Source organism: Anomalospiza imberbis, chromosome 12 (assembly GCF_031753505.1).
Source record: "Anomalospiza imberbis isolate Cuckoo-Finch-1a 21T00152 chromosome 12, ASM3175350v1, whole genome shotgun sequence".
In the NCBI taxonomy this organism is placed as follows: domain Eukaryota; kingdom Metazoa; phylum Chordata; class Aves; order Passeriformes; family Viduidae; genus Anomalospiza; species Anomalospiza imberbis.
In genome coordinates this window covers 2,257,797-2,278,007 of record NC_089692.1, presented here as the reverse complement: position 1 = coordinate 2,278,007, position 20,211 = coordinate 2,257,797, and the positions used below count along the sequence as shown (strand labels likewise).

The 20,211-nt window shown below is 47.1% G+C and overlaps 2 protein-coding genes across 2 annotated transcripts in view; one reads left to right on the top strand and one right to left on the bottom strand.

Moving 5' to 3' along the window:
- Positions 1-14,273, bottom strand: part of LOC137481028 (transcription initiation factor TFIID subunit 4-like) — a 154,557-nt gene extending 140,284 nt beyond the window's left edge. The window contains exons 1-2 of the mRNA XM_068202475.1: positions 13,238-14,273; positions 9,430-9,602 (exon numbers count right to left, since the gene is read on the bottom strand). Of these exons, the coding sequence (XP_068058576.1) occupies positions 9,430-9,602; positions 13,238-14,240 (1,176 nt within the window). The 5' untranslated portion in view covers positions 14,241-14,273. The remainder of the gene's footprint in view (positions 1-9,429; positions 9,603-13,237) is intronic.
- A 2-nt stretch (positions 14,274-14,275) lies between these two features.
- LOC137481145 (basic proline-rich protein-like) lies at positions 14,276-16,036 on the top strand. The gene has a single exon (XM_068202655.1). It carries the CDS (start codon positions 14,276-14,278, stop codon positions 16,034-16,036), a length of 1,761 nt encoding a protein of 586 aa, XP_068058756.1.
- Positions 16,037-20,211: the final 4,175 nt, after the last annotated feature.

Below are 20,211 nucleotides of genomic sequence, written 5' to 3'. Positions count from 1 at the left end.
AGGATGGATCAGAGATCCTTTCCCCTAGAGCCCCTGGGCTCCAGGATGGATCAGAGATCCTTTCCCTGCAGCCCCTGGGCTCCAGGATGGATCAGAGAGCCTTTCCCCCCAGCCCTGGGCTCCAGGATGGATCACAGATCCTTTCCCCTGCAGCCCCTGGGCTCCAGGATGGATCAGAGATCCCTTCCCCCCAGCTCTGGGCTCCAGGATGGATCAGAGATCCTTTCCCCCCAGCCCTGGGCTCCAGGATGGATCAGAGATCCTTTCCCCCCAGCCCTGGGCTCCAGGATGGATCAGAGATCCTCTCCCCCCGGCCCTGGGCTCCAGGATGGATCAGGGATCCTTTCCCCCCAGCCCCTGGAGGCCCCACACGGGAGCAGGGGGTGCCTGAAGGAGGCTGTGACCCCAGGAACTCCACACTGGAGCAGCTCCTGGCAGGACCTGTGGCCCCGTGGAGAGAGGAGCCCAAGCTGGAACAGGTTTGCTGGCAGGAGCTGTGACCCCACAGGAGACCTGGGCTGGAGCAGCTCCTGCAGGACTGACTGCAGCCATGGAAAGGACCGGGCTGGAGCAGCTCCTGCAGGACTGACTGCAGCCATGGAAAGGACCTGGGCTGGAGCAGCTCCTGCAGGACTGACTGCAGCCATGGAAAGGACCAGGCTGGAGCAGCTCCTGCAGGACTGACTGCAGCCATGGAAAGGACCGGGCTGGAGCAGCTCCTGCAGGACTGACTGCAGCCATGGAAAGGACCTGGGCTGGAGCAGCTCAAGGAGCTCACTGTCTCCTGTGGGAAGGACCCCACACTGGAGCACTGGAAGATGTGAGGAGGAAGGAGCAGCAGAGACAACCTGGGATGAGCTGAGCACAGCCCCCATTCCCCATCCCCCTGCACCACTCGGGGCAGAGGTGGAGAAAGCTGGGAGTGAAGTTAAACACAGGAAGAAAGGAGGGGCAAGGAGAAGCTGTTTCAAGATTTAGTTTTTATTTCTCATTTTCCAACTCTGATTTGATTGGTAAGGAATTAATTCCCTGCAGCTGAGCCTGTTTTGCTGCATCAGTAACTGGTGAGGGATCTCTATCCTGACTCACAAGACTTCCCTTACATTTTCTCTCTTCACCCAGCTCAGGAGGGCAGGGATGGAGAGGCTCTGGTGGACATCTGGTGTCCAGCCAGGGTCAATTACCACATAATTTTTCAGTAACTAACTCATACAACCTTTCCTCCAGGCATGGCTGTAGTCTGAACTGCTATTAACCCGTTAAATGTTCCCCATCAGCAAACTCTGCTTCACGAGACTGAAACTTCTGAAGAGTTCATGGAGAAACTCCACGAACTGATTGACTGCCTCTCAGTTCCTCTGGTACCAGTTCACACGAGCAGGCACTTCAATGTCAGATGCAAAGAAACTTTTTATCAGAGATTGGATTTCTTTTTTTTTCAGCCGAGTAAAAATACAGCAAAACTGACCCAAAGTATTACCCCTTTAAAAGCCTGACATCTGCACTCAGTTACAGAAAATTCCTGGAAACAGCATCTCTAACAGGTCAGAGAGCAGAGGCAGAACCTTCACTGCCACCACAGTGTCACCGAGTGGAGCATCAGAGCCCAAAGCAGGGAGATGTTGCTCTGTTCCTCATGTGCACAATGTCCCTTTTGGGATAACAGGGCAGGAAGACACAGGACTAGGAGCAATTACACAGGACAGGCAGAGGAGTTTGGGGCCACAAGAGAAAACCATCAGAAACCAGGGGTTCTAAGTTCAAAACCTCTACTGCTGAAGCAAATACTTATCAAAGTTCTTTCCCAGGCTCTGGTGAAGTGGCTGGTCCTCCTACCATCACTAGGGTTCATCCAAAATATCTGGTGAATAAAAACCAGCTGAATTTTGTCACTACAGTTTGATTCTATTCCTGCCTCTAGTTCTTAGTGCTGCCTGCAGATACAGATAATCCATTGTAATCAATACTCTTATGTATTAAATCATACTCTTTTTGTATTAAATCAATGTATTTATGAGTGCCCAACTTGAAATGTGGAGTTTGTGACCAGGAGTGGCCATGGCTGCAACTGAAGGCAATGAAGTCAAACTGGACACAACAAATTAACCAGCATTTCTCATTCCATATTTAAAATAGAGACAATTAGGCTCCATTTCCTACTTACAAAAGGAGGTTAGTAATCCCCTTAACTGCCTTGTTGAGAAAGTTGTTACAGGGATAAGCTCCACAAAAAAAAAAACTGTTTTGTTTTAATTCCCACTGCAGAGGGGGGCAACAAGTAAGCCTGAAGCAACCCACTGAACAGTGGAAAAAATGTTATATAAATCTTCATTAATTAGGACTGTCCAGCCTACACACTGTAGAAATTAAAAATAACAGTAGTATGTGGTCATGCATATGCACATGGCAGCCACTGTGACAGTGCTCAGGATCCTCCTTTATGGCACTTGCTCATCTTTGTATGTTTAAATTTACAGCCTTACTAACATTTGAGTGTTTTCTAAGTTTTAGGGCTGTGTCAATGCTACAAAAATGCAAACAGTATCATTTTTAAGTACTGAAAACCTATTGTCTGCTTAATACAGAAAAGAATCACTCATTGTGAAGGAAAAGAAGGGAAATAGTTTTGTGGTTAAAGCACAGTAAGGACCACACATTTCTTACTCTCTCTGACCTCCTGCCCTACTGCCACAAATGTATTCTCCACAACACTGCAAAGAAGCCCAAAAACCATCAACACAAAAGAAACAGTATGGAATTGTTTATCTGATGATAATGGCAGTGCACCTTAGCAACAACAAGGATTTATCTATCTGCTTAAAATTTCTGCAAAGAGGAAAAACAAGCATTTGTTGGAAAAGCAGAAAGAATGTGAAAACACAAAGAAAAACAAAACTAATAATAAATAAGTGAAAAAAATACCAAAGCTGCCATAAAAATACAAACAGTGCTGAAAACCCAGGCGGAAGTGTATGACCAGACCAATCTCAGATTTGCAAGGCTCTGATTTAGCAAGAACAGCAGCCTGGGAACCATCAGCCAAGCTCACACTGCCCTCAGCATCAAGTGAAGGCACAGCCTGAGCTGCTGCTGCTGCTCAGAGTGTGCTCCACAGCAAAAACACTGCACGGCCAGAATAAACTTCCAATTCCAAATAGTAGAAGTTAGAAAAATGCCCAAAGCAAGAAAAAAGAAAGCTAGAAAAATTTGTCATTTTCTTGAAAAAATCTATATATCAAGCTGTTTAGACAAGAAAAACAAAAGACTAAACCATCAAACTTCACACATAACTGCCTTTTCTGATCACTAAAAAACATACAAAACAACTTAATCATCAAAAACACATTTTGAATCAAACTTGAAACAAAAACATTCATAAACTCTTAAGCCAAATCCATTTTCAGCAGCAGTCCCGTGAAAATTCCAATACACACTCTTTCACCTGCTTTGAAGTTCCAATAATAGATATTCCAAAAGAAAATATTATGGGCCAGGCTAACATTGGTCTTTCCTGTATGATATTCACTATGTATTATTAGTTTACAGTAGCACTTTAATTTTTTAACTAACATAAATTTAATTGCAATTTAAAATAATTTGAAATAAGCAACTTCTTTTGCTATTTGGTTATGAATGTAAGCTCACCTAGGTATTAAGATAATGAAAGCCAGTAAAAAAACACATCAAAGCCATGAAGTGTAGAAATGAAAAATGCAGATAAACAACAGAAACACAGCAAAGGAAAACTAGATGGCAGCACCTCCCTATTTTTCACAATTTCACAAGTCTGAAATTCAAAACAAGATATGGAGGCAAAAATGTAATGCAATCTAATAGCCAGTTTTAGAAGACTTCTGAATTTATTTATTATCTCAGAAGAATATAGTAGAGCAAGCAAATCCACACTACTTGAGCTGCTCATAATACAAGAATCCAGAGCAGAATTCTTCTAAGATCAATTTAAGTTTCAACAAATTATGACTTGTTCCTAAGAATCCTGTACCTTAACTAATATTCTAAAGCTGATTAAATTTTGGCAACGTTAAAAATTTATTAATATTCAGCTAAAATTAACGTCGACCAAAAAGTAAAACAAAACTAAAACCACAAAGAAAAAATAGTTAAATTAAAATTATGTACAGCTAAGTCAAAAGCTTCCAAATCATGTTTTTCAAAAGATGCACATTATCACTTTCACAGTACAACAAACTTGCACTTTTTAATGCATCCAAAGATGATTATAATACTCAGGGAAGACCAACTATTTCCATGTAAACCCTGAGATACCAATTTAAAAAAAAATCAAGCCTCTTGTAGCTGCACTGATATGAAAAATACTTTTAATATACCTGAGTATTTTGCAATTTTTCTCTAAACAAAACAAAACACTGGAGAAAAACAGCAACTAAGAGTAGTTAATATCACAAAATTGCAGATTCATTTAGGTTGGAAAAGGTCTCAAAGGTCAAGGAGCCCAACCATTAACATTCCCATTACAATCCTATGCAACCTTATAATTTGAACTAAATCAAAACTGTTATTTGGTACTATTGCACAATTGCACTCATGTTTTTCTTGAATATTTTAAAGATACCAGGAACACTGTAAATGGACAAGATCATTAAAATATCAAATACATCTCTCAGTCACTGCTGTCTGCACTGTTGTTACTGCCAGGCTCTGATTCTCTGGACTGGATGTGTTTCAGTGCTCCTCTGCGCTGCAGACACCGTCCATCCTCCTGGGACACCTGTCCACACCCCAGCACCTTCGAGCTCAGCCTCAAACTGACCCAGCTGAGACCCTCCCTGCAAGGCATGTGCTCATCCCCCTTTGCCAGTTTTCCAGAATCCCACTAAGAATGGAAACAATCAGATTTTATTCATGCTTCACACTGCAGCAATTAAGAGGAGCATAACTAAATGTCTAATCAAAGATTACCCCACCTAAGAGTCAAGAAGAACCCAATTTTCCTTTCAAAATGGATTTGCCTCTCTTCTCCCAAGAACCTAACACAAAAGTGTACTCAAAGCTGTACATCTGCCTCCACTCCTGAAAGCTGCAAAAAACAAGACAAAGATACTATAAAAAGAAGTCAAACAACTTAAATAGCAAATCCAAGCAATCAAAGAATAAGAAATATCAGATTTTAGTTTCTGTGCAACTCAATTGCGTGCATTCATCTGAAGCATTCATCGTGGAAGGACTGGAATCCACTGCACACCCACGGGACACAAATGCGGGATCAACAGCAAGTTACAGATCTTAGTCTTTCTGAACTCTTGTCTTTGGCACTGCAATCCTAACACACCTTTTTTTAAACTTGGGAAGGGAAGAGGGATAGCTCTATCAATTCCCTACTAGGGTAAGTACTGCTGCATACAGATATTTGACTTCTGAACCTTCAACAACAGAACAGGCAAGGATAGAGCCACTGTCTTTAGGGAAAGCCTTTACTTCAGCCCTTACACAAATTCCTCAGGGAAATACACTACACTTTCCTTGTCTCAGCAGCTTCCATTGTTCCCAGAAAAAGGTGGCTCCTTCCTCACATACTGTCTTGGATACCAGCTCAGCTGCTGAAGCTAGAGGAATTTTCAGGGAAAACCCGGTTCATTTTCCTCCAAAATACCTGTGAGCAAATGACAGCCCTGGGTATGGAGAGAAAAATCTTGCTGTAGTAGCCAGGCTGCAGAAGGGGTTTAGAATCTGAACAGATATGTATTGACCAAGTTGATCTTACTTCAGAACATTTAAAATATTGCCTTATTTTCCCCCCCTTTTTTGAGGGTGGAGAAATTACACAGTTGTCAAGGGGAGAGAACCAAAGAGCTTTCAAATTTAAATGAACACTTGGGAGTTTTTCAGACATTCCTTCTTCTAGTTTTAAAAAAAGTAATTCCAAATCCATTTTATGTTCTCCAGTTAGCACTTTCAACACTTCTTAAGAAGTTGCCAAAAGTAACTGCCAGCTTTTACAATTTCTTTGGCTTTTAATATCCTGTATTTTACATCTAGCTGTATAGCTCACAACAGACTTTCTCACCACAAGAATTATTTAAAGTGTATAAACAAATGAACACTGAAAACAATCATTTAGCTGAGTAACTTGTGACACCTGACACAGGCTAAAAATTAGGACAATCTGCAGAACAGTAACCGTAACAGCCATAAAGTATGAAGGCCATGTCTTTTTCTGAGACGTTCTTCATAAGATATTATTTCCTAGAATCCTTAGGGCAGACTGCAAGTTTCCACCCATGCTGACATTCTACATAGGTAAAAGAAGGGTAAAATGCAAACTCAGTGACTAAAATACAATGCTGAGCTCTACAAATTTAAAGCCCTCTGCATTTTAATCCAAATAAAGCTATTTTGAGATAACTGAATAAACATACAGTAATTAAGTTGAGCTCTACACAGTAAAATACCAACCAATACCAGTATCAGAAAGAAAGGTTAAAACTCCATAGCCTGCCATGTTCATCCATCTCACAAAACACTTTGCAGGATTCAGGCAATTAATGTTTATATTCTGTCTTGAGCTAATGGCACCAGAATTTTCCTGTGTTTCAGTCACAGTGGACACCATTGACTCTTGAGCATTCATACTCTATATACATAAAAACCTAGCACATTATTTTTGATTAATGTTAAACTTCTTCTGGAAATTTTAGTTCACTGAATTCAGCTTTCTGACCATAATTAAAAACTCCTTGAAAAAATAATTTTTCAGTACACACAATTTCCTTTATTTTAGAACTTGATCCCTTAATCAACTAATTATAATGACTACTCAAACAAATAACTGATATTTCTAAAACCTCAGCATAATATTTATCATTGAACATTTCATCTGGAAAACCAATAAAGAGTCTCTGATTACAAACCATCCACCTAATCAAAAAAAAGTCTCATGTCTAGTTCTGATTAGATAAACCTGGAGAATTTATATCTTTACAACATTGTTTTAGGAGGCTGTCAAGCACAATTTTTAAAGAGCACTCTAGGGTCAAACATATATAAAACATATGCATGTCACAATGAAACAAGACTCTGAAGATCAAATGCAGAGTTGGGGAAGTTCAATATAAATTTCCCAGGGGCAATATTAATTATTTCTTAACCCTGTTAATTACAAATTCAGAAATGATGCAGTACAGTTTGGGCAGCTACTACTAAGATTTTCAAAGGAGATTAATCCTGACAAGCTACAATATCATTATTCTAATTCCCCTACACTAAAATAATCCAACTCTTGCATCTTGCAAGATACTGATCATTCCCAAGGCCTTGCTGGCTTCCTCTGTTCCAAGGCAGTGTGATGGTGCAAAGGAACATCTACAGTGCAGACCCTGTACAAAAACAAACACAACTTCCTAGTACCTGAACTCCTCCAGATTCCAGCTGACTCTACAAACACCTGAACGTGCACTATGCTCACGGGTTTGTTTCTATATAAATCCATCAAGTAGGATTATACCCCTGCTGCAACATTAACTGCTTCGTACAAGTAGAGAACAGCTGCCTGAGATCAACATGATCTACATTGGCTGTGCACACATCTTAAGGCTGACTTTGGGATCCAAACCCCAGACTGAACCCAGAGCCAAGCAGGGGCTCTACATTTCTGCACACTTCCTTCCATGTGCAGTAAAAGTTATTCCTCAGAAATCTTCAAATTACAAACAATTTATTAATATCTGTTCTGAATGCTTCCGTGTTGAATTTTAATTCACTATTAATTAATACTGACCACAGAAAAACTAACAGTACAGAAGAAAAATAGCTAAAAATCACAGACTTAGATCCCATTCTTGATACAGTCCCACCACACACCTGTGTTGCATTTACACTACGCACTTGTCTCAGGAGCCATTCCTAGAACATCTGCTTGTAGTAATTACTAAAGAAGTGACTGCACTTATTTGCAAAGAAAGGCCCCAACAACCAAAGACAGATGTGCAAATTCAGGAATTGGCTGCAATTTTGTTGTCATCAAACTAATAAAAAAAAAAAATCTGTAAACAAACACAGGCTTATCGCTGTGTTTCTTTTTCCTGGAATACATTTCTCTTTGAAGGTTTCTACAAGTCTTATTCTTGCAGATACCACAAATTTTAACATTATATGGCTGCCTTTTCTGCAAAGCGTTCTTTAACAAATTTCATCCAATATTGCACTTACCTCTATTTTGAGAGCATAAAGTTTTTGTTTCTAGGCTTTCATTTATGTCTTTCCTGACAATGAGCTACAATCTTCCTAGGTACACTCACTTCTAAAACTTACATTCTAATTGGCCACTCTGTGGTTTATAGATTGCCTCATGTATCTATTTTCCATTCTCCAAATTTATTCCAGCTTACTTCTCATCTGAAATGTTTATTATTGTTTTCAGTTTTGAATTAAACTTAAAAATCTTTTCGACTATAAATACGGTGTGATACATTAAGTAATGAAATTATAAATATTGAGAAATACATGCTGAACTTATTTCAAGCAACTTCTACAACAACTAAAAAGTTGTAAAGGCACTTTTTACATCTTTCCATGCAGAATTACTTATCTCTTCTGCAAACACACACCTTAGGCAAAACCACCTTAAACTCTGCCTCTTATTACTACGGCACAGCAGCCCTGTACTAAGATCCAAAGATGTTTGCCTCCACATTTTAGTAAAATAGCTCAGCTCTAGCCCTAAATGGCCCCAAACTAAATTGCCTCTCTACAAACTTCTAAACCAATGCAGCCTTCAAATAAATTAAAACAAACAAACAAAAAAACCCCCACAAAAACAAAACACCAAAACCAAACCAAACAACAAAAGACCACCCTATATTCACCCTAGGAAATAAATTAGCTCCAAGTTCAAATCAACACATTCCACTGATGAGACAGGAAAGCACTGTATCTTATCAATCCCTAGAAAAAGGGAAATGTACTCACGACACACAAAAAACTTTCAGGGTAGACAGATCACACCCAGAAGCAAATTAGAAAAATCAAATCTTTCTTTTGAATAAAGCATATTTTAATGCATTGCAAATCCTTGGATATAATGTGATTGGCTTTCTCTCTTCTAGTGTCCAGTGAAATTAGCTATCCTGGGATTCAGCGTGCCGGGATAGCACGGTGCCTCTGATTGAGAGCAGCAAGGGACACTTATTAAACCAGTGATACACAGTCCAGACTAAGACTGAGCTTTGCAGCCTCCAATCATCTCTGTCTGAACACAGTCTTAAGAGATTCTCTAAAGCAGATTTTTTCCTTAAATAAGAAAAAAAATCCTAAACCTCATAAAATAAACTACATTTGAATAAGTATTTCCTGTTTTCACAACAAAAAGGGGAGAAAGCACAGTTGCAGAAACATAAAATGGTACTAACGTGTAAGACATAATGCACCAAATGTAAATCAAGCCAGACATACCTGGGCTGTTGACAGGCGAAAAACAGGGCCAGTTGTGGGCACAGAAAGCCTGGGTGACATGCTGGCAGGACCCTGTCCCTGTGTCTGCACCTGGGCCTGCATCTGAGCCTGTGCCAGAGCCTGCTGGGGCACCATCACGAGCTGTCCGGCATCCGTGCGCACCAGGACCATCCCTAGGGAGGGCAAGGAACAGTCACTACACACTGAATAACAGCAAGGGTAACACATCCAGAACTACCTAACCACCGAGTGCAGAGTAAAGGCCATGTATAGCACTGTACATTATTCCCTGTAGTGTATCTTTTTTTGATTCTCATGTAACACGAGATTTTATTTCAAAGAAGAAAGGGAGCTCCCACTAGCAGACCCAATTCAGTTTGGAATTTAAATAACTGCAGTTTATGGAAAGCAGTGATGAAAAAAAGCAGCCACTGGAGTGTTTGGGGGACAGTGATTTCTAGCAGTCTAGTCAGGATCAGGAGAACAAACTTAAAAATAAATACTCATTAGAAGTAAACTCTAAGGACAACGCAGCTGCTGGGAACACAATCAAGTATGTGCATACCAGGGACAAAGACCCGAGAGCTTTACTGAACACCTTATGGGCACATGCAGATGTTAGGCCAGACACACTTCTGAGAATACAATATTTGAGATTTACTGGGCATTAGCAGATTAATCTATTTGGTACCCACCATCACCACTTTGGCTGGCACCCACTACCCGTGGTTTAAACACCAACAACAAACACTGCTAGGCCCAGAGAACCAACACGACTCCTCAGCACACAACCACAGAGAGCAGAAATTTTAGAAAGTTGGCAAGCGTTTCCTAACACTTTCCAGATGTAAATGATATTTTTTTCAGATTCTTTTCTTGTAAAACATCTCACAAATAGAGGCTTTCTACACAACAGAGCCATTGCCATCAAACTGTGCCCAAAGTTTTGTAGTCAGCATGTCAGAAAAAGGGAGACAGTGGCTAAGTTGGTCCATGGATCCTGGAGTTCCACACGCTCAAAGTCACTGCAAAGCATGTAATGTTCTTCTTATAGTTCACTCAGAACTAAGAAGCAGTTCTCCAGACAGATTAGTAAAAAGAATTTACAAGTTAGTTCCAGAATACATTTTAATAATTTAACCTAGATAGGATACAACAGGTCAAATAAAGAGAAAAACATCTTGTCTGCTACTACTAGAGAACCAAAACCAAAAAACCTATGAAGTCACTTTTAGTCTGCTGATAACAGGTCAGGAGACACTGTTTCTAGTATCTCTATGTGCAAATTGCTTCACATACTTTTTTAACACTTCAAAGGAAAAGGAAAAAGGTAAAATCTTGTATCCAATTCTAAAGGTAACAGTTTACATCCAACTCTAATTGTTAACTTCCCAGGCAAAAAACCCAACACCTTCCTAATGGAACACAGTTTGTAACATACCCTGAGGATATAGAAATTCAAACGCTATTATAACAGATTCCAGAACCCTACAGCAAGAAAATCTTTCAGTCTGACATGGAAAAACCAAATCTCAGTTGTGGGATGAACACATGAGAAAACTGCAGCACACATAAAAGTCCTCACTTACAGAGCTGGGTGCTCCCAGCCAACCTTTCCTGCTACAAACACAAACAGAAGGCAAATTTCTGCCACTATAAACTAAAGATTCATGGAAATCAAAGCTTAAGGTAACAGGCATACAGAGCTACAGCAAGGACCACATCCAAAAGCCATAATAATAACTCTCTTTCAAAGCCAAGAGTAATTTAAATAGAAAGTTGAAAGAAACTCATTAAAAGCTCATCTAAAAGGTAACTTTTAAGCTCCATTAGCCATTTAAGCACCAAGCTTCACAGTTTACATTTGCAGAAAATCCTGCAAGCAGATGATGTATTTGGTATATGCCATTCCTAAACCATCTGGACACCCGAATAGGCCACCTGGCCAAATGGGTTATCACTTCTCTGATTATGACTGTGAACCTTATATAAAAATCCTCATAGGACAATGCCTACCACACATTAAAAAATACATGTTCTATTTGCATTACACACATTCACAGGTGTGTTCTTAATTTACCTTCCCGTTTTCTAAATCTAATTCTGAACAGAAAAAAACTGAGTGGAAATGACAAATGAATCGAAACCCGTGCCACACAGTGTCAATCGAAATTGCAGACACAATTACTACAACAAATGAATAAATGCTCATGTGTTAACATTATATTTTAATTTAGTTTGGAGGACTACAAAGTCCTGTTACTGAGCAGCTGGTGCAAGTTAGAAGCCAGTTAAATGATGAGATTAATTCTACCTTCCTGTCAGTCAGGACATTTCATAAAGATGAAATACACAACTTATGAGCATCATCTGCTAAAATAACCTGTTCTCAAAAACTGATTCCAAATTTCTGTTTTATATAGAAGTTTTCTATATGGGAGCTTCAGATTAATTATAAATGATCCACCAAGTTAAAAACTCAAAAATAACATTGTATTTTCTGAATAATTTCCTTTTAGAACATACTATCATCATGTTTATGCAAATTTAATGGATTTCCAACTATCTTGTAATAAAACAAATATGAATTATGGTGTATTATTTCCATAACATTTCCTAAATCCTGGATCAGACTGCCTTCAAGGCTCAGTTTTCCCTCTTCTGTTTGAAAGTAACAGATCAAAGAATTGACACAATGAACTTCAGAAACTGTGTGCAAAGTTACAATGCACACTATCATCTGCATAGAGTAATCTTCAACAGATTAACAAAGGCACACAGTCTGAAGAGAAACTTATCAGTCTCAAGTTAGTTGGGTCTTCATGAAACCACCAAGATTTGTATGTTTGGAGCATCAGATTCTGGAGGATTTTTCATAAACTAGGGCCAAATACACAACTACTAAAAGTCCACTCAGAAGCAAACAACTACACCATAACATTGCTGCTCTATTTAGCTAATAAATATCAAATATTTCAAGAAATAAGTTGGAAGAACTCAGTTATTTGAGACTACATCAATAGGTCCACATCTTAACATGCTATTGATATTAACAGAAAAAAAAAGAATTAGCTTAAATGCTAAATCAACTCCTAAATCAAGAAGACATGAAGACACCCAAGTTTTTGCAACATGAAAATATAAGTAGGGGACCACGGTACCCTTCAGATGAAACAATATACAGGTTAAGGGTAGGAACCATGAGGATGAAGGGATGCTGGTTTGGTTAGCTAGCAACCTTGCTGAACTTAAAGTTTTAGTAATTAAAGTTAAGAAACTTAGAGGAGTACAAAGTGGACATAATTGCTTCAGAGTTGGATATAAAATCTGGTGATGTGAAGACTACCCTCACACAACAATGACGTTATCACAGTTACTGAAATCATAAATTTTAGATTACACACATTTAACACCTGGTTCACAGCAGAAACCATCCTTTCAGGCAGAAAAACTTTTCAGGACTATCAAGTGCAAAGCAGAAGTCCTTTAAAACACATATAAAGTTATTCTTCTAAACCACTACACCTTTTTATCCGGCGTCCAACTACACCATCACAGGGTAACTCACCGTGACTGCCACTCTCCACAGGACAAAACCAGTAACTCACCCAACAACAGCTGCAATTAGTCTGCATTAGCCGTACCAGTTACACCCTAATTAGCGGCAGCCGGCTCGTCACACGGTGCCCTCAGACAGGTGCCTCTTCTTCGCTTTCCAGCGCGTCCAGCAGCGGGGACAGGAAAGCCCTCGGCCAAGAGCAGAAGGTTAGCGCGAGCGGCGATGCCGGGAGCGCCGCGCAGCACTTACCGGGCGGGATGGTGAAGCCGGGCGGCAGCTGGATGGTGGTCTGCGGCGGCGGCCGCACGATCAGCTGCGGGGCCACGATCCGGGGAGCGGCGCCCAGCGCCGGCCGCGGCGACACGGCCTGGGGGGCGGCGGGCAGGGCAGCGCCCGCCTTGGCGGTGACCGCGGGCTTGGGCGCGGCGGGGGCCGCGGGGGCCGGCGGGGCCGAGCCCGGGGCCGGCGGAGCGGGCGCGGGGCTGGCGGAGGCGCCGAGCGCGGTGACCGCGGGCAGCGCGCCGGGCGCGGGCTGGGGCTGGGCGCCGGCGGCCCCGCCGTGCCCGCTGACGGGCGGCACCGCGGCCGCCCGGGCCCCCGCGCCCTCCCCGTTGGGCGCCGCCTGGCCGGGGCGCGGCGCGGGGGCAGCGGCGGCGCCCTCGGCCGCTCCCGCCGCTCCGCCGCCCCCCGCGGCCCCGGGCGCGCCGTCGGCGGCGGGCGGGCTGGGGCCGGGGCCGGGGCTCCCCGCGTCCCGCGCGGCGGCGGCTGCAGCGGCCACATGGTTGTTGACAGGCTGGGCAGGGGCGGCGGGCTGCGGCGGGGCGGGAGCGGCGGGGCTGCCGCCGCCGGGAGCCGCTCCATGTGATTGCTGCACACTACTACTGTTTACACTCGCTCCCCTCCCCGCCGCCGCTGCCGCCGCCGCCGGGGGAGACGGGGACGGGAGAGGCCCCTGGGCGGAGGCTCGGCTCCCCGCGCTGCCGGGGCGCCCCGCCGCCTCCCCTGCCCCGGGCGCGGGAGGGGGCGCGGGGCGGCCGTGCTGCTGCCGGCCGGGGCTGCTGCCCCCCGCCAGGCTCCCCTGCTGCGGCTGCTGGGACGGGGCGGAGGTCCTGGGCGGGGGCGGCTCGGCGGGGCCGCGGCCGCCGGCCAGCTGCGATTCCAGGGATCCCACCAGGTCGCTGAGCGCCTTCTCGTCCACCTCCTCGGAGAAGAGCAGCATCTCCTCCAGCGGGTCCGACGCGCCCGCCGCCATCTTGCGCTGAGCTGGGAGCCGGCGGCGCTGTGCGCATGCGCGGGGCTCTGCCGCGCGCGGAGCACCATGGGAGGAGCCGCCGCCTCCGCCCCGCCCCGGGGCGGCACCGGGACCGCCCGGGCGGGAGCGCGCCCGGGACCGGGACCGGAACCGGGACCGCGCCCGGGACCGGGACTGGAACCGGGACCGCCCGGGCGGGACCGCGCCCGGAACCGGGACTGGAACCGGGACCGCCCGGGCGGGAGCGCGCCCGGGACCGGGACTGGAACCGGGACCGCCCGGGCGGGAGCGCGCCCGGGACCGGGACTGGAACCGGGACCGCCCGGGCGGGAGCGCGCCCGGGACCGGGACTGGAACCGGGACCGCCCGGGCGGGAGCGCGCCCGGGACCGGGACTGGAACCGGGACCGCCCGGGCGGGAGCGCGCCTGGGACCGGGACTGGAACCGGGAGCGCGCCCGGAACCGGGACTGGAACCGGGACCGCCCGGGCGGGAGCGCGCCCGGGACCGGGACTGGAACCGGGACCGCCCGGGCGGGAGCGCGCCTGGGACCGGGACTGGAACCGGGACCGCCCGGGCGGGAGCGCGCCCGGAGCCGGGACTGGAACCGGGACCGCCCGGGCGGGAGCGCGCCCGGGACCGGGACTGGAACCGGGACCGCCCGGGCGGGAGCGCGCCTGGGACCGGGACTGGAACCGGGAGCGCGCCCGGAACCGGGACTGGAACCGGGACCGCCCGGGCGGGAGCGCGCCTGGGACCGGGACCGCGCCCGGAACCGGGACTGGAACCGGGACCGCCCGGGCGGGAGCGCGCCCGGGACCGGGACCGGAACCGGGACCGCGCCCGGGACCGGGACTGGAACCGGGACCGCCCGGGCGGGAGCGCGCCCGGGACCGGGACCGGAACCGGGACCGCGCCCGGGACCGGGACTGGAACCGGGACCGCCCGGGCGGGAGCGCGCCCGGGACCGGGACTGGAACCGGGACCGCCCGGGCGGGAGCGCGCCCGGGACCGGGACTGGAACCGGGACCGCCCGGGCGGGAGCGCGCCCGGGACCGGGACTGGAACCGGGACCGCCCGGGCGGGAGCGCGCCCGGGACCGGGACTGGAACCGGGACCGCCCGGGCGGGAGCGCGCCTGGGACCGGGACTGGAACCGGGAGCGCGCCCGGAACCGGGACTGGAACCGGGACCGCCCGGGCGGGAGCGCGCCCGGGACCGGGACTGGAACCGGGACCGCCCGGGCGGGAGCGCGCCTGGGACCGGGACTGGAACCGGGACCGCCCGGGCGGGAGCGCGCCCGGAGCCGGGACTGGAACCGGGACCGCCCGGGCGGGAGCGCGCCCGGGACCGGGACTGGAACCGGGACCGCCCGGGCGGGAGCGCGCCTGGGACCGGGACTGGAACCGGGAGCGCGCCCGGAACCGGGACTGGAACCGGGACCGCCCGGGCGGGAGCGCGCCTGGGACCGGGACCGCGCCCGGAACCGGGACTGGAACCGGGACCGCCCGGGCGGGAGCGCGCCCGGAGCCGGGACTGGAACCGGGACCGCCCGGGCGGGAGCGCGCCCGGAACCGGGACTGGAACCGGGACCGCCCGGGCGGGAGCGCGCCTGGGACCGGGAGCGCGCCCGGAACCGGGACTGGAACCGGGACCGCCCGGGCGGGACCGCGCCCGGAACCGGGACTGGAACCGGGACCGCCCGGGCGGGAGCGCGCCTAGGGCCGGGACCGGGACCGCCCGGGCGGGAGCGCGGCTGGAACCGGGACCGGGACCGCCCGGGCGGGAGCGCGCCTAGGACCGGGACTGGAACCGGGACCGGAACCGGGACCGCGCGGGCGGGAGCGCGCCTGGGACCCCCGAGCGGGAGTGCGCCCGAGACCGGGACCGCCCGAGTGTCCCGGCGGTGCGGCCGCCCAGGGAGAGGGCGGTGTACCGCGGGGGAAGCCGCGGGGCGGCAGCGGGTGCAGGGAGGTGCCGCAGGGGCGGACGCGGGGCGTGGAGCAGCCTCCCCGCCCCGGCTGTCCGCGGGAGCCGGTGCTGCCGTGTCCCGGTGAGGCGGCGGCGGCCGGCGCGTCCCGTCCCGTCCCGTCGCGGCGGGAGAAGCGAGCGAGCGGCCGCTCGGCGGGATGTGCAGCGCGGGCAGCTGTCCCGAGGCCGCGGGCTCGCACAGCTCGCGGCTGCACTGCCCCGCTCTGCAGGTACCGCTACGGCAGCTGCTGCCCCAGCCAGCCCACAGTGGCCGCACTGATACAACTTCCTAACGGGAACGCTCTTGGCAGAAGATTCGGAAAGCAAAAATAAGGCTCTTTGCATCGCCAGAGCAGCTGCCCTGGCGTGCTGCTCCCTCGGCATCCTCGCGGGAAATTCAAGGTAGTTAATTTTGTGCCTAGCACTTTTGTTATCACAGTCCTGTGTGCCCTTTTCCCACCAGCACTTCCTCACACACTCTGAAATAACTTAGAGAGTTGTCCTAAATCATCGGTTTTTAAACTAATGACAGTGTCTTCGAGAGGACGCTCCAAATAAAAACATTTTCCCGTGTAAATAACACCCAAGGGATAACCATGGATTTGTGACCCCGGCAGCAGCTTGGGGTCCAGATCCGTCTCTGCTGGCCTGCAACAGCACGAGTGTCTGCAACCTGGGATGTACTGGAGCTGCTGCTCTGTGGTCTGGAATGGTGAAACATTCCTCATTTTGTGATCTCGCAGAGTTTTCCAAAAAAATGGAAAAGGTGTCTCGGTGAACAAAGACATTGAGTTGCCCCATGCACTGGGAAGGAGCAGGGCGCTGGCTCAGCTCCTCTCCAGTCCTGGCTCGGTCCTACCATGTATGACTCACTGGAGTCACAAGAACAAACCGCTCTGGTTTCCTCGCAAAGGCGAGGGTATTTTATTCAGGGTAGTTCTTCCTGATTATCCTTTAGGAGCAAGTTCATGATGAATCAAAAGAAACCACCTTGAAAATGCATTGAATATAGGTTGTACCAGTTTAATTAGGATAAGCTTAAATGTCTCCCAAAATTAAACCAATGCATATTTCTTCAAGAAAGTAGCCGGTGAAAATACTGGAGGTCCAAAGGATGGTAGGATGTATGAGCAGGAGATGGTGCAGTGCATGAATGGGAAAGCACAGCAGTGTTTATGAAAAGCAGCATTAAATGTAGAAAAGAGATCTATACATCAAAAACTTGCTTAGAAAATGAGCATTGCCTTTGTGGAGTGCTACAGCTAAATTAAATTTGGATTTTTAACAAATGCTTCTACCTGGAAGTTTAATTAAAACATGGTTGATATTAAGATTCAATTTGCTATTGTGCAAATATAGAGTAATTGCTTGGGTTGGAAAAAATAGAAATCTATCCACTATTACTTTTGTATGAGTCACAGATTTATTGATTTTATCAGAGAAAATTCCATGCAGCCCTCACTTAGTTGCCCTGCTCCTGAACTTCGTTTGCATGCAACCATCTCCAGAGTTTCCATAAGAGAATGGAAAACTAGACATATGATTCTTCAATTAGTCCTGACTATGAAACAAATTTTAGTGCCCATTTTTCTAATACTGTGGCATTAAACTGGGTGTTTCCATAAAAACCACCCTGGAAGAAACTGAATTGCTTTGTAACTTTAGAAGTTAAAAGTTACCTTCCAACTGGACGGAGAAAATGGTAAGTATGTATATTTATGCGTGGGTAATCTGTAAAACATTATTTTGTATTTTTCCCCACTCCTTTTAAATTGAGACATTTTATATATATAAACAGGGCAGAGAAGTGTAATATAAAGTTTTATTTAAGAAACATGATGTATACTGACTCACACTGGACTTCCTTCAAGAGGTGAGGACATACCTAAGAATGTTTATAAACTTGTTGCTGAAACTGCCTTTGGGCTTCAACTTTTACATAGGGAAAATACTTATAGTAAAGTACGGAATCTCTGTGAACTTGTGTATTCATTCTATTATAAAAATGTTTTCCAGATATTTTCATGTATTTCATCACAAAAACCATTTCTGAATATATTTGTTGCTCTTTCATTTTTTTGGAGTTATATATGTACAGAATATGAAAAAAACAAAAAGTCTGTGATCTCATCTGATCTTTTAAGATACAGTCTTTCCTGAACTATTTTTAGTTTGAGGGAGAGAATGGTCTTTAGAAAAGTTAACTTCCAACCATGGTTTCAAAATTGCCTGTAAAGAAAATCCACCACACAATTTGTTGAGCTGCTCTTCAGTTCTCAGCACTGCTCAGGCCTGTGCCCTGCTCGCAGCCCAAGTTTGGCATTGATAACTCAGTAACATCAAATATGAATAACAGCAAAGTCCCCCTGCCCTGTTCAGCTGCATGGAGTGAGAACAGGGCAAGGGTGCAAGTAATCTATTGTCTTCTACAGGAGTGAAATGCTTAGAAAGGAGCACGGTTTTCCTGCTTACGTGTCATGTGTCAACCACACACTTTCAGTGCCTTCAAAGATACAATTTAACCATCTTAAGTTTAAATTCAATATCAAGATGCTACCTATTCAGATAAGAATTTATCTTATCTGAGTAAGATAAATTCAGATAAGATTTTGAGATAACTTCTTAAAATGAAGAACTCTTTATCTGTGTTATTGAAATTCACTTTACACTATAAAAATATTCCTTCAGCTGCTCATTTTAAGTATGACACAGAAATGATAAACTCCAAAACTTTGAGAGAACGAAGATGACTAGAGTACTAAGAGCTGTCCTAGGAATAGCATAGGTGTAGGTTAAAAAAAGACCTCCAAGATTCCCTCAGCCCTGCCAAGGCCACCACTAACCTATGTCCCCAAGTGCCACATCCACGTGTTTTTCCCTCTGGGGACCGGGATTCTGTCCTGGGCAGCCTGACAGCCCTTTTCAATGACGAAATGTTTCCCAGTATCCAACCTGAACCTCCTTTGGCATTGCTTAAGGCCGTTCCCTCTCCTCCTGTCCCTGTTCCCTGGGAGCACAGCCCGACCCCCCGGCTGTCCCCTCCTGTCAGGAGTTGTGCAGAGCCACAAGGGCCCCCCTGAGCCTCTCCTTCTCCAGGCTGAGCCCCTTTCCCAGCTCCTTCAGCTGGTCTTCATAAGATTTCTGCTCTAGAGCCTTCACCAAACCTGGGTCCCTGGCTTGGAAGGCAGAATATGTCTAAATTTAGTTTCATGTACTTCAGTTGCAAATGAATTTAATTTTAAAAATGGCTCATAGGAATTTTGGAGCTTGCAAAGTTAATTGTAAATACTTGTTTAATAACCCAGACAAGACCTGATGGTGAGACTTGGGAATATTTGTCATCAAGAGGGTTAAAATTTAACCCTTAAGTGTTTCAAGGGGGTAGTTTTCTATTCCTAGGCATTTGTGCAGATTTTTTGTTTGTCTGTTTTGGGTTTTGTTTTTGTTATTCATTCTGGCCAACTTCTCTTTTCCAGAAACTTACAAGTTGTTTCAGAAAATGCTGTTAAGCCTGTTCAGCCTAAGTACAGCTGAGAGGGGCCTCAGCCCTGGGTGTCCCCGTGTGCAGGAGGGCAGAGCAGGCCCAGGCTCTGCTCCAGGCCCAGCGATGGCCCCAGAGCCTCGGGCAGGGCCTGAGCCCAGGAGCTGCCCCTGCCCAGGAGGCAGAACTCCTGCCCTGGGCAGTGCCCAGCCCTGAGCAGATGGTGCAGAGAGGCTCTGGAGTCTCCTCCCTGGGGATGTTGCAGAGCCACACGGACACACTGCTGTGCCCTGTGCTCTGGGATGGCCCTGCTGGAGCAGGGAGGTGGCACCAGAGCAGACCCTGGGGGCTCATCCAGGCTGACCCACCCTGGGATTCTATGAAAAATAAACCCTGACAGTTTTCCATTTGATTTTTCTTCTGAAATGCTCATCCATTGTATCCCAAGCTCAAAGAAATGTCCATTTCTATTTCCTCTTCCAACCACATGATCTTGGAACCCTAATTCTATAAATGTAGAA

Bases quoted from the DNA above. Each gene is read 5' to 3' on its own strand.
- LOC137481145 (XM_068202655.1), top strand. From the start codon at position 14,276: ATGCGCGGGGCTCTGCCGCGCGCGGAGCACCATGGGAGGAGCCGCCGC.